At 39.6% G+C, this 15141-nt stretch overlaps 1 protein-coding gene across 4 annotated transcripts in view; it reads right to left on the bottom strand.

Moving 5' to 3' along the window:
- The window catches only part of pkp4 (plakophilin 4), a 106068-nt gene that overhangs the window by 38347 nt on the left and 52580 nt on the right, over positions 1 to 15141 (bottom strand). For 3 of the 4 annotated variants that reach the window (XM_033987450.2, XM_033987448.2, XM_055230457.1), the window contains 3 exons: positions 10592 to 10723; positions 9104 to 9300; positions 6697 to 7258 (listed from right to left, as the gene is read on the bottom strand). In XM_033987450.2, the coding sequence (XP_033843341.1) occupies positions 6697 to 7258; positions 9104 to 9300; positions 10592 to 10723 (891 nt within the window). The remainder of the gene's footprint in view (positions 1 to 6696; positions 7259 to 9103; positions 9301 to 10591; positions 10724 to 15141) is intronic. The other variant, XM_033987449.2, reaches the window with a different exon arrangement.

Genomic DNA, 15141 nt, shown 5'->3' with positions numbered 1-15141 from the left:
GGACTGTCAACCTTCAGATCAATGGACAAACAACCAACTAACTAAGATACTGTCACCCCAGCAACTGTCAGCTACTATTCATAACTTCAACATTATAGCAAAAAAATAAATAAATAAAAATTCTACTACTCTAAAAATATGAATGATTAGAAGATGCATAAACATAGCCACAAGATCTAGAACATTTTCCATGTTTTGACCCAATAAAGTATTCCAACTATTTTCTCATACGTGGCTAAAAATAACTATTATTTTGTTCCTACTAAAAACTACAGAGTACATGGCATTCACTACAAATGGTTAAATTTGAAGTTGAAACAGCCAGTTCCCAAGAGTAACAAAGAAAAACTCCCTAGAGCTGAATATCCTGCTAAGTTCCCAGATCACAGTTTTCTGAAAATCCCTCCCAAAAAAACTAAATAAAACAAAACAAAAAAACTAGTGGAAAAGGCTGAACGTGTGCTAGACAGATGTGGAAATGTGTGGCAAGTTAGCAACACAGCTCTAAAAGTAATAGTAGGCATTTGATTTAGAAAATTATAGTAAGGTTCAAGAATAAATTGTTGTTTTTCTATCAATATATCTTGAGTCTTGAGTACAATATTTGATAATTTAGTTTATTTTTAAGCCACCTATGAGACTATATCTACTAACGATGCTGCTTAACGTGAACTTTTTCATGAAATCTGTTTTTTTTTTAAACTAAAAGAAGGATATCTGAATTGTACAGAAAGGCAATGTAATCAGCGTGATTAAAAAATCCTTCAACTCAACAACCCTAATCTGGTCTGAACAAAAACTTTTCTACCATGAGCAAAATTTGAGTGGACTTGAAAATTTGAATTGTGATCAGGCCTGTGATTAAATTCCCCATCTTTAATGTTCCAATATAAAATCAAATTAAATTTGATTAAATAAGACATACTTTACTTCAGGTATTTAATATTAAGCTTTAACTTTTGTAGATCATAATTTTTATATTTTGTAAATTGCAAACGGTAATATTAATCTAAAACGGCTTCGTGTCACTTACAGATTTTCATTTGCGTGTGAAAAATGGGTATGTGACATTTCTAAGCTCAACGTAGAGAGAAGTGGGCGGAGATGGGGGGTAGTTGAAAACAGAAATTTCCCAAGCACTCAAGCCTCAAATGTAATACAGACTTAAAAGTGTATTAAAGTTGATTCGACATAATACGTGCCCTTTAAAGTTGATTAATTTCCACATTCATAGTCCATATTATCTAAAAATGCAAGCTTGTGTTAACTCCTACAGTGTAAACCCCACTGGACCAGCACACAACTGTTCGGGCCCCCACCAGCTGCCCTCCATGTTTCTGCCTCTGCCACGCACAAACAGGCAAATGAGGAGCTGTCACAGTCTGTGGCACAGGAAATGAATAAATAAACACTACATCCTTCACTGGGAGTGAGGTCGATAAAGGGTTAAGCAGTTTAGATTGACCCTATGAGGAAAAGCTAAGGAAGTACTGTGCTGGTCTCATGTCTTATTTACCAGCATGCAAATTGTCCAGGAGAAGTGGGTAGTATTCAGTTCAATTTACATGAGTAACTTTTTGAAGAAAGGCGTTTAAGTACACAAATCTACTTGGAAATACATGCTACTTTACATGCACTTTCACTATCCACTAATCTACATAAATTGTCAAAGTAATGCAAATAATATGACATTTCGGTGACACCCATTTACTTCAGCCCTTTTTATACCTGACTGTTACATTTGTATAGTTTTGAAAAAATAATTTATTTATGTATTATTGAGTCAGCATTGTGTCTGTTAATGCATTTTAGCTTTTAGTGCCACCCACAGCTTTTGTCCTTCTCTGACTCCTTTTTAAATATAATGCCGCCGCCGCTGCCGTCGCCGCCGTCGCCGAAACAAACTCCAAAATGGCCGGCCTGTTATTCAGAGCAAAAACACAATGTTATGTTTTGTGCGAGGATGGTTCCATGCTGTTTGGGAGGTAAAACTGAATAATTCCACTACACTACCATTATATAGTCTACGCGCAATACTTCAGACTTGGCAGGGAATCAGTCTCCTTTCTTGTTCAAAGACTTAAGAGGGTTACGCTCTGAAGATGTGTAAAAAAAAGTGAGAGTTTAAAAGGCTAAGGAATAAACGGCAAGGTTAACAAGCAGGGTTTAGACCACCGGAGAAAAGGCTGGCTGAAGTAGCAGAGCGATTTGGGCCAAAAGGGAATTCTAAGTCATTATGCATATTTTTGCTAATTCAAAGTAGCGCTGGCCTAATCTGTCCAGTGGCAAAGAATGAACTGGTGGAATCGCAATGACAAAAGGACTATGCAGTAGTTGGTAAATGGCGTTATTAAGTCTGTATAATTTGAGCGATTTTCTTAAACATGAATTAAAGTGGGTCTGGAAGCTCTCCCATTGACGCAATTTAATGAGTTATTCAAATGAACTAATGAAAACTATTCCGCTTTGTGTCATTAATAATTCATATATTTTCCTTCTGTTAGAGAGGTCACAATATAAAAGGTTAGTGTTATGATTAATGCAAAAAGGAATATCACTACAACATTAACAAACAACAGTGAAATATATATATGTATTTTGGTCTTTAAATGCATTTCTCCAGAACATAACCAGCTTTGTGAAATAAAACTTTCGGAATGCTAAAAAAATTATTAATTAATCCACTTATCCAGGGCTGGGTCGCGGGGCAGCAGTCTAAACAGGGATTCCCAGACTTCCTTCACCCCAGACACGTCCTCCAGCTCCTCCTGTGGGACCCAAAGGTGTTCCCAGGCCAGCCAAGAGACATAATCCCTGCAGCGTGTCCTGGGTCTTCCCTGGGGCCTCCCTATCGAGGCGTCCAGGTCCATTACTTTTAGATTTGCTTTTTTGGATTGTAGAGTGAACATGTAATGACAACATTTTGCAAAATTATTACTTTCAAGACAATTCACTTAAGTTTAGTTATGTTATAGTTATATTATATTATATATTCTTATATTGTGACCTGAATAATCCAGATTATTGTTAACCTAATAATCTTAACATGCCTATTTACCATGTTTTTTTGCAAGTACTGTTACTATTGTCTGGTACTAAACTACGTCCACTCAAGGCAATGTCCCAGGACCTCACCAAAATCTAGTATTTATTTAGCTTTTTAAATCTATGCGTATCATTTGAAGTCACACAATTACAAAATTTAGGGCAAAAAAGAAAAATCTTGAAAATTAAGGAATACTAATCCTAGACCAATGTTAGATGAGCCTGTATTAGTGTTGAAAAGAACACGTGTACCTAATAAAATGGCCTAATATTTCAGAAAATGATTATGGGCGTCATTCAAACCAACACATCAACTTGTAACTGACCAATCTTTCCTGTGTTTTTATATTGTCCCCAAGACTGAAGAGCTGCAGCCGCTTCGTTCCAAACAGCATCTGCAAATTGTCGAGGAGGAGGAGAGAAAAATACCCAAGCTGTCTATAGAGGATGAATGGCCCTGCACGTTCTGTGTGTTATAGTCATTTAATTCCCCCTCAGCCCCTGCTCTGGCGTTAACAGATTACACTTGGCACATGGGAGATGGAGGGTGGCGCTGGCAGCCTAGCGTGTGCCCGCTTTGGAGCCAAACAAACACGTAAAATGGATGCAGCTGACTGGCTTTCTGAGACTCAAATTATTTCCTAAACTCCAGACAGATTTATGATTTGATTACAGTGGAATTATGGCCCACAAAAGAAATGTTGGTACAAAGCTACTAGTGGTGGTGTGTGAGAGAGAAGCATGTGATTGGTCATGTGTTACAAAAAAAGCCAATTTTTACATAATAGCAGCATTGTGTGACAATTTTCCACGCTCTTTCCCAATTGTAGACAAATGTTTGGAAATATATTATGCAAAATCAATTTGATAAACCGTAACCTGTTTGATTAACAATAAAAAGTATGTGATAAAAAGCGATAACAATAAAAGCGTTCATTACTCCATTAAAGCCATAACCAGCCCCACTGAGTGTATTGTGAGACGGCGATGTGGCTGAAGTGCCTTGCTCAAAGACACAACAACAGCTCAGATGAGGCTTGAACACTGACCCTCTTGTTTGGGCTCTTCTACCGTTTATGTAATGTGATATAAAAATTTAAAAGGGCTATACACACTTCACTTTCATTTAATAAATACAAACTGTTTGGTTCCAGGAGAGATATACTGTAAAAAGAATCCAATTATCCAATTATAAGTTCTTTTTATTGTTCGTAAACCAAAAATTTATGATGGTACACTGTTAGCATGCTAGTTGTTAGCAGTATATGGTGGAAAAAACTCCACCCTGGCCTCTAAAAGTTATGAAAAGCACTTCTCAACTAATTGCAGTAAATAGAATGCTCAAAATGCGTTAAGAAAGTGAGGAGTAACCTTTGGTCGCAACAAACAGTCTAAAACTAATTTTTAAGACGAAAAATCAGGTACAGGGCTTTAAGCGTGACTAAAACTACTCCAACATATCTTTTAATGTAATGTAACCTCTATCTCATCTAGTCACAAAGACATACAAGGTGAATCTTATCAGCTTGGACAGGAACCCTCCTCCAGCACTTACCCAGAGCTAATGGTGTATTCAAGGACAGAACAAGCTCCAGTGATTGTTTCTAAGGCCCACACCTGTTGCTGTGAGAGTTAGTACTGCTGCCTTCTGCATTCACAGCCAGGTGCTAATGAAACAGGACTACACCAATGACATGCACCACACTTCACAAATGAAAGGAAACCAATAAAATGCGTGGAGGAGAAGAAAGGTTCACCTTGGACGTCAGAATCCAGCAGAGCATCTGAGGATATCCCCGAGGCAGCATGAAGTCAAGCACAAAACAGTTTACTCACCTTGTAATAATAACTGGGAAATGCTGACACATGATTTTACATCGAGATAATGTCACAAGGGTGGAGTCTGATTCATGTCTATGCAAGGAACTTGTGTAAAATCTGTTATTTTAACCTAGCAGTGTTAAAGACACATATTATACTAAATAAACTTATTTCACTAGTGGATAGATTTCCTGTGTATATAGAGTCTTAACTCAGAAAAGCTAAATATAAACCATCCCGTAGCTGCAAAGATATCTTTATATGTTTTCAATGGTTTCAACCTTTCAATTCCGGTTTAGATACCCCCTGTTCCTTTTCAGTGACCTATTATGATTTCTCAATCTCTTTCGTCACTGAATTTCAGAGGAAATCTCCACACAAGGCGATATAAGTTCAATAACTTCTTGCTTTCCGAGTTCGCCGTCTGTGCATTGATAAGGTGTTCGGTTGTTGGTTGTATTAACCACATGTACTGTTACTCCGGCCTCCAGCCACGGAGCCTCTGAGAACTGCTTGGGTAACTTTTATTTTTCGAGAAAATGTGCCTACAACCATGCCTTTGTACGCTTTTTGTATGTACAAACTACTTCAGGGAGAAATGCTTCACAAACCTGAGCCAGTTTAGTGAAGGATTTGCTGAAAGGCTCCATTTAACAGAGATCATTTTTCTATCTATCCAACTGATGCAGTAAGTCAATAATTACCCCAGAATAATGAAAAATAGTATTGTATAACTTGACGTGGCGTTGCAGTTTGTGTGGCATTCTTGACTTTAGCATTAGCTTTGAATAACGTTGTTTGTCATTGTGTTGTTTGTAAATCTACCGGCATCAAGTCATTTGACGCAAACCACAGCAGACGACAAGAGACAAAAGCAAAAGGTCGACAAGGTGACCCATTATATTATTATACTGTACTGTATACTATATATTTTTGTATACTATATATTTTGTAGGCATTAATCATTAACTTTATCTTGTCAAGGGAAACATAGCAGGTGGAAAGTAAAAGACAAAAGATAAAATCTGTCGACTGGTAGGAAGTCATAGGAATGAAGACTGTCCACTGCTCACCCAAGCCACTTCTTTAGTTCTGGTCAGTTTACTGAATGACTATACTAAGTAGGACTCAGGCACAGTGCACACATAGTATAGCTCAATAGAACTAGCCTACAAACAGAAACTGTAAACAGGTGTTTTTAGTTTCAGTGTAGTTAGCTCCTCCCTTCAGATAGATATAAGGCAGTGTCCACCAGTAATCTGACCAGAACTGAAGGAGCAACTTGGATGGACCAAAACATCTTAACTCCTACAACTTTTTGTCCAGTTGACAGATTTTATCTTTTACTATGAATCAGACCTGGACGACTGAGGAGTTACACAGACAGGAGGTGGAACACATTCATATTCCTCTCTATGCACTGTTGAGAAGTAACTATTCATAATGCACCCAAATTAAGATTAACATTCATAATTAATTTATACCCATTAAGAATTGCATTTTTCCTATGGCAAATTATCACGTCCCATTGACTTAAATGTATTTCAACTGATTTTGCCCTTGTTGTCAGCCACTAGGTCTTAAAATTTGCATGGGGCTCTAGACCGCAGTGTGAGCTATACAGAGAGGTCGTGTGCGTTTGATGAATAATACATTTTACCAGGCATCCTACACATCTTCATTTATATGGTCGCTTCGGCTGTGATCATTTACCTCACCGCATTTACATTTCAGACAGGATAAGTGATTGTGTATTGACCTTAGAGCCTGATTGAGTCGAGCAGACCGCTGACCTCCTCTAATACCGTCTAGTATTTATGATCTCCGTACCTGTGAGGCTATCCGGCCGCGTCATCCTCTCGTAAATGTCATAACTCTGGGGTCCGTACGGGTCGGAGCTGTGGAGCATGGAGCGTGGCAGCGTAGAGCTATAGTGCTGCGGTACCGCCGTCATACAGGCCCTAACTGGAGATGAAGAATGGGTGGGCTGCTTGGTGAGTGGCGCATTGACATTCTCCCCCATGGTCAGCGGAGAACCCATACGGCCCGAAGATGAGCCGGAAGCTTGGTACGGCGACGTGTTCCTGCTGCCCGTTCTGGAGTTGGCCGACCCTACGCGGCGTAGTCCTGAAGGGGAGTTTTTCTGAGTGGCGTAAGGGGAGGAGCCTGCGCAGGTGGTGTTGGAGCGCTGGACAGTAGGGAGAGTGGTGGAGAAGATGCTTGATAAGGGTTTGGGTTCAGTTATGATGGGGGAGCTGTAGGGGCTGTTGACGGAGGTGCGGAGGGAGGAGCCGCGTGACGGGCTGGTGTAGGCGGGGGAGTGGGAGCGAGAGGGTACAGAGCAGACCCTGCGCATGGCCCGGCCCGGGACGGCTGAGGTGACCGTTGGGACCTTTAAAAAGAAGAATCACAAGTTTACAATGTTATGAGGATGAGTCAATTAAAATGTTAAGAGAGATTTATATTCAAGATACTTTAAACTAAACCACTGCACATCAAAACGACACTGGTGCGTGCTGTTAGCATGCTAGTTGTTGGCATTGCCGTGGTAGCAAAACTCTAGTTGAGTTGTGAAAAGCGCTTACAAACTCATCCCAGTGATTAATTAGGATGCTGGGAATGTGTTAGGAAAGAGCCGAGCAGTATATTTACCAACTCAATTAAACACTGTAGGCAAATAGAGTGTATTGTGTGATCTGATTTTTAGAGCACTATTCCCCAATAAAAAGAAATAATATTTAGATTTGAACTGTCCATTGCCATAGCTTGAAAACTACGATTACCGATACATTTTAAACCCACAGTGCTGCACATATAGCACAGGTTGTGTTTATTTCCCCCCCTGCCCCTCCCCTGTTGTGTTTGACAGTGCCATTTGGTTTCTCAGTGGTCTCTGTGTACAGCTCTGTATGAGGCAGGAGTATACTGTGGCGCAAGTGCATTATGTACCTTCTGTGCCCTGCAGCCATACATAACTACAGTAAAGGAAAGATTACACCAATTACAGTGTTTGAGTGCTCCAAACAATGGCGGTTATGTGTTTTTATATAGCATTTCACATGGTGTAGGTATTAAGGTATATAAGGACGCTTTGTAACTGCTTCATGGGGTATAATTTTAATGAACAAGGACCAGAGTAATACATTTAGGTAAACAAAAGGTAAATCGATTTAGCCCCAGGTTATTCTGAATGTTGTGCGTTTGGTGCTATACAGGCTGTTCTAATTTGCAAAAAATCATACTGCTGCTATCGAAGGGGTTTAGTGGGTCACCACCTGCCTGACAACTACAGACATGAGATGACAAATGTTTTCTCTAAGTGCCCAATTTTGACTCCGTACATCTTGGTGAAAATGGGACATTTCAACAGTGATGATTGTTTCCAAATGATAAACTGATAAACTCCTGGGTTTTAGATTGCTGGTTTACCGTACCACAGAAAACAATGGCAACTTGAACTGGGATAATGGAATGTATGAAGGACACAAACACAAGTTGGTTGGTTGTAGCTGTAGTATATGGCAACCTAAAGTAAGAAACTCATGATTTGATACTCTGTAAAATCAAAACAAAAATGTGAACTCATCTTTCAAACTTGATTTCGATATTAAAGAACAGACTCGATAATATCAATTCTGATACCAAGATGCTAATTAAAAAAAAACACTCTTTCATTATAGACAATAGAATGTAATTTTCAACATTAAATCATATTTTCATAGCTGATGCTGATACAGATTGTTTAGAATCCAGAGGCGAATGCTAGTCTATGTGGTCTTAGACTAGTATAAGACCACATAGACTAGTATATGTGGTCTTATACTTGTTCTGATACAGCTCAGGATCATTCTAAGGCTATTCAGGAAAGGTTCATTTCTGTCCTGTGAATGTAATTTATGGTAGTATCAATACCTGCTTAAATGAGTACCTAGTTTCAATCCTTGTTTTAGTATCGATTAGTATCTGACTTACAATACTTTTGACAACCGTCATCTACACAGTTATAATCCTTACATGTCAGTGAAGAGTGGCACAAATAGCCACCAACTAAATTCATAACAATGCATCCTCACAACAATATGCTAAAGGCCATGCAGTGAGATTTGAATACTGTCACATCCTGAGCCAGAATACACTGTTCGCTGGAATCCTATTTGTTGATAGATATTGGCATTTACAGCATTGACACAGGTGCATTTAATAATGGGTCCAGTGAATCTGTGCATTTGGCAAGTACCTGTGCCGAAGTCTGGCCCTCTGCCCTGGCATTCCGGCTGGTGCCTGTGCCAGTGCCAGCTCCAGGGAACGAGTGCTGCATCCGAAGCTCCGCCTTGCCCAAGGTCTGACTGCTGTGGTAGCCGCTGCTGGCATCCTGGTAGCCGCTGTCCGAGTAAGAGTTCATTTGAGTGGAGCTCCGAGAATTCCCAGCGGACCCTAGGAGAGAGGAAGAGGAGCGAGGGTAAGGGGACAGGAGGCAGGGCGAGCATGGCACTTGCGTAACAGACATGACCTTTAGCTAGGCACCAGCACTAATGACAAATGGCTAGACCAAGGGAAAACTGCTCTTTGGCCCCGCAATTTAACAGACCATTGTGGATTATTGAGCTTTTATTAGCCATAATGAAGGATCAGAAGTAAAAGTCATGCACTAAATATCAAGCATGGCGAGGGAAGGTAAAAGTTCTCCAAAGGGCTGGGCAATTAAAAAGACAATTTACAATCTTAATTAAATTTAACTGAGCCTAAAAAGGTAGTTATACTTTTAATGAATACTTGCTGTTGTTGTCGTTTTAGTATCCTTGGAAGAATAGATAATATCTATAGGCAACTAAAAAAATTTTAAGATGTTATTAAAATGTGTGCATCTTTTTATCTCTTTAACAAAGGCACTTGGGTACTACACTGTCAAACTCCTTTCAAAAAATAAAAAGTTAGAAAAATGTGTTCCCTTCATTTTCCCCTGCACTGTAAGGCCCATGGGACAATCTGTCAAAACTTGTGAATTACCAGTACAATAATATGTACTTTTCTCCTGATATTTAGACAGGATTTTGGTCTATGTATTTTAGGTTAATGCAGGATTCCAGGGTACTCAGAGAAAACTCATCCAAAGAGACAACAGGAAGAAAGGGTTGCTCACAGTTTTGAGATTTGACCCTGGGAGTGTGTTGCTGTGAAGTGGGATTGCTAATCAATGTCCAAAACTTACTGACCTGCTTTTAATAAGACGATGTTGTTGTAATTGAACAAAATTAGTTTTACCCCAGCACAGATGCATTGTATAAGCAGCTCTTAAGGTAAAAATGAGATCGCTGTGTGCTGTCAGCTGTCTGCATCTAATTAGTATCTAATAGTTTTATCCTCTGAGAATCAGGAAGAGCACTGTCAGAATGATGATGTTGTTAGCATTACCTTGCGATTAGATCTCTGAAAGTTGTGAAATGTGCTTATAAACTCATCAGGGTCAATAAGTAGGATGTGCGGAAAAACTTTGGAGCTGTGTATGTTGAAAATACATGAGCTGTGTTTTTCATGTTTTGAGGACAGGTATAGCACCTTTAAGTATAAATAACACAAAATGCACACATTGGCTTTTATAAAATAATTAAACTATCACACTGCTCTCATTGTAAGATTTATGAGTTTAAGAAAGTGTTAGTAATATGATTTAAGAGAAAGGAAGAAACTATGAGTCAGCAGCAACAAGAGAGGAGTAATAACAGACCCTCACTTTCATGGAGAGAGGACTGCTCCGGGGAGTACAGAGACACCTGCTCCGACTCGGTCCTGATGCGGTAGCTAGGCGACTGCGAGCTGTCAGTCATCCGAGATTTGGCATCCCCCGAGGTGGAGGCATCTGGGGAGACAGAGGAAAACAGGCAGTGGGAAATGAGGAAGAGCTTTGCATCTCCAAAAATTACTGCTCTCTCATCAAAGGGGAATATTTAAACAGCCATTACCAGCGTCAGTTCTAGAGTTGAGAGAAAACAATAACAGATGATATTTTCTGCTACATTAGTTTTGCTTTTGTGCAGCAGCGAGTCATTATGTTTTACTGCCCAGCTAATTTGGGAATGCTAAATTGGGACGCATTTCACGGCACAGTATGGGAATGGGTAGGACAGCATGTTATAACCAATGCTTTCAAGTGTGCCGGACATTGCATGAGAACAGTTTGGGCAGTTGAAAATAAAGTTGTATTATATAATTTGTTATAAGTAATCTATAATCAAGCTTACATTACTTTTTATTATTTTGTTATGCATGTTATTCTGTTACTTCATTGCAAAAAATCAACAGTAAAATCACTTTCATTGAGAATATGTACTGATTAGACTTGTGTCGGATAGTTAAGATTAAATGACTAAATGAAACTACTCAAAGCTACTCCATACAAACTATAGCCCTAGTGCATTAAACCATTCTATCCACGCATTACAACAAACATTGTGAAAAACAGCTCTGAATTAGCTCCCTAATGTCCGTGCACTGAAAGCCTCACAATCTGGTTAAGCATGACTAGCGTCTCGGCATCACAACAATACAACGTAAACAGGAGCGGATAGACAGACCCACACAGCAGCAGCAGGCCTCAGTACTGCCTTCTAGCCTCAGTGAGAATAATGGTAGGACCCTGTGAAGAACTCGCTTGGCCTCTGGAAATGACCTGTTGCAAAAATGTGTTGACAAAAAGGCCTAGTGGGTTTGACTAGCCGCCTTCCACCATCAGTGCTGCAGGACTTCTAAGGCACTGTTTACAAATGGGATAAGTTTGAGTTGAAAAGATCTAGAGTTCAACTGCCAGAGTATATATTGGTAGAACCTCTTGACCTTAACAAGTAAATGTATGACCCTACTTCCCTAATTACCACAAAAACAACCACTGCAACTTCGATAATAATTTCTTGTAAGATTATAGCGATTCCAACTCTGGACTTTACTGCTATAACTATTACTCCATATGCAATCTTCCACTAATTCTTTCTTGTTACTTACTAAATACATGCTGGGAATTCGCTGACAGGACAAATTGTGTCCATTGTGTTATTAGGAAAATGCTCTCACAAGTACATTTTTCATATAGCAGTTTATCTGGACAGTGGGGGCAGGGTGGGTGAAGTGCCACAGCCGCCCACAACTACAGCACCTGGTATTCGCAGCGGTCTTCCATCTGAGTACTAACCAGGCCCATGGTACTACTCTTGTTATGATATTTTAGTCATTACTTCTGCCTGATTCGGGCTCGACAGTAGCTCAGTTGGTAGAGTTTTGTCCACTGATCCAAAGATTACCAGCTCAAATTCCACTCTCAACAATCATTATCGGTAGTCCTGTCAGATCCGCTGACCCACGGGTTGGCGGTGTGATTCCAGCTCCCACAAATGAATACTGTTGTTGTGTCCTTGGGCAAGACACCTAACCCACCTCACCCCAATGTTTGTGTACCCTGTTGTGTGAATGGGTGAGTGGTTCCTTGATGTAAAGCGATTTGAAAGTGGAAAGGCGCTATACAAATATGTGACCATTTACCATTCTGCAGCTCAAACTCTCATTAAAGTACTGGTATTGTTTATAATCCAGCTTTAATATGTGTTGAACTCATTTGCATGTTGTTTAGTCTTTCAAAACCAGCATAAAATTGTTTAATAGACCACCGCCATGTTTGCATTTTTAAAAAAAGCATTGGCTAGAAACCAAATGTTGATTTAGCTGACTAAAGTTCTGCATTTCTCCTCTCTGATGTTTACCACCGTCACTTAGGACCACAGGGACTTTACACTGGGCTCTGACCCTGTTTGATAAATGACATGCCAAAAAGACAAAATGGGGCCAGAAAAGCAGAGAGAACCGGAGGCTAAGCCAGCATCCTGTTCATCACGCGCTCCGAAAAGATGGCCGCTTTCAAAACACTCTGGTTGCACATTATTGCCACTAAAATGTGTGACTTCACCGCTTAAATGTCAGCGCACTTAACTATGGTACTTGGAGACATTTGCAAGAGAGAAACGGCTAACTGCTTTCATAATTTGCTTATTTAACTTAACTTGTGGGCCGTGGGATATTTAATCTTTAAAATACTTGACAAAGTTTGGAGAAATGGTAAAGCAGAAATGTAAAAGGAGCAAGTCTACCAAATAGACCCTTTGGTTTTGTATAGTACAGAGTGTAATTTAGTAGGAAGTGTCTAGAAGCAAGGTGGTTTGAAAGGGCTAAACTGGAAAAGACTTCTGGATCTCTTTGACAGGACTACAGGCGACTTGAGGAGCGGGGTGAAGAGTGTGGAGACATTCAGCAAATTGCCAGTCTCAATTAGTCAAGATACTAAAATTTCAATCTCTATTTCGATACGAAGGAATAGACTCCCCGATTCAGATATCCTGATTCAGATATAACGATGACAATAAAAAACGCTCTTTATAACAGTACTTTTTTATACTACGCGGTCTTAGCTGTGTAATCCCTTTTATTTATGCTTTATTCTAGTTCTGATTCAGCTCAAGATCACACGAAATCTATTGAGGAAAGGTTCATTTTAGCGATTAGCGTCTCTGTAATCGCCCGGATAGCAACTTTAGCGGTTAAAAGAGGAACAGAGCAGAGCTGAGCCAGTTAGTCCAGTGCAGACCCAAGTGCGTTTATTTTTCCACCACAACCATTTACAAAAAAACAAAGAAAAAAGTTTAAAAGAATCATCATTTGCAGTACCTGTTACATACAGCACCCTCTCACGTAGCCACTGAGATTTTTACTTTTATAGAGCCTCTCCTTCATTGGGTGAGCCCATTCTGTATAACAGGTAAGTCTTTCCTCTGATCCAGTTCTCTTGTTAAAATTCAGCTCCAATCCATCAATGTACGAATTTATTCAATTAAATTGTCAGTTAAAATAGAGCTCCGTTTAAATTCTGTTATTTTAACAGTGGAAAATAATTACATTACCAACAAGCTAAAATATATAACACCCCTCCTTGTTAACCCCCAGTGGTCTGCCCCGGAACCTTCTTAAGGTGCTTCGGCTCCCCGGGGACTCATTTGGCCGAAACACCTAAGGCAGACAACATGGGTAAGTTAAAAATTCTCACAATTCAATTACAATCAAGTCAGTGCTACACATTTATCAATAAAACATTTTAAACATTTGTGTATGTCCTTTTCTTCCTGTTAGCCTCCATGATAGTAATGGACTAGCTACATTACAGTCTCATTTTCAACACTTTCTGCCAACCCTAATGTCTAAATTGTTATAAATGAAAACTGTATTTACCAATTTATAAGAGCGAAATTACATAACCTTGCGCAGTTGTACGTGTAACTGTTCTAGTACATACTGTGTCTTTCAGAGGTGACAGAAGGAAGCATCGATGTGGAGAAAACCTAAAAACACAAGGTGACAAAAAGACTGAACCAGAGTGTGGCTGCAGTACGTCCTGTGCCTGCGGTGGTCATGAGGTGTGACTGCATTGACATTTCCTGGGGCTAAAAGCTTCGTTTCCACAGTAACGCGTCTACCTCTCCTACTCACACATCCAGCCGCTCATAAGGCCAATAACACTTCGCCTCAACAGATTCTAATGGAGGCTAACACATCATTTATCATCAGTGGGACAATGCTAAATCGATACTAAACAAACTCGTGATCGTGATTAGCTCTCCCTAATGAAATGCGATGCGGAAACAAATGAGAAACCAATGTTGTGTTAATATTCCCAGTGCATATGTACAACTATCGCCCCCCGTAGGCCGTTTTGACAGCGCTGACAATACAAGATTAATGGCCGAGACACAAATTCTGAAATGCAATTAATAAGCCATGAAATACATAATAAATTCAATTCATTATCTCGCTTTGACTGAAGATCTTTGAAGGATGCGAGCTAGGCAATCAGAGAGCAAAGGGGTCTGGCGCTAATCCCTAGGCTAGGTCGGTGGTCTTTTCAAGAGTAGCACAAATGGCGAAGATAAATATTCACGCAAGGATATGCCCGGGGTGACTTGTTTCATGTGAGTAATTATTATAGTGAAGCTCTGTAAAAGTTTGATACAGCCATTAAATGCTCATAAAATCAAGTTATTTATGTGAGGGGATACAGCATACATGAATAGATTTAGCTATGGGAAATGGTGGGAGTGAAAGCAATACGTTTTACTACACAGGCTTGATAAGATGGTAAAAATGTTGTCAAGTGCCAATAGGACATAGCTGTAATTCCATTCCATTAGCATGAACGTTTTTCACAGTTAATTCTGAAAAGATGTTTTAAATTGTAATGAAAAT

The sequence above is a fragment of the Periophthalmus magnuspinnatus genome, chromosome 21, assembly GCF_009829125.3.
Source record: "Periophthalmus magnuspinnatus isolate fPerMag1 chromosome 21, fPerMag1.2.pri, whole genome shotgun sequence".
Classification (NCBI taxonomy): domain Eukaryota; kingdom Metazoa; phylum Chordata; class Actinopteri; order Gobiiformes; family Gobiidae; genus Periophthalmus; species Periophthalmus magnuspinnatus.
The sequence above is the reverse complement of the archived record's forward strand: the minus strand, read 5'-3'. Positions and strand labels throughout refer to the sequence as shown.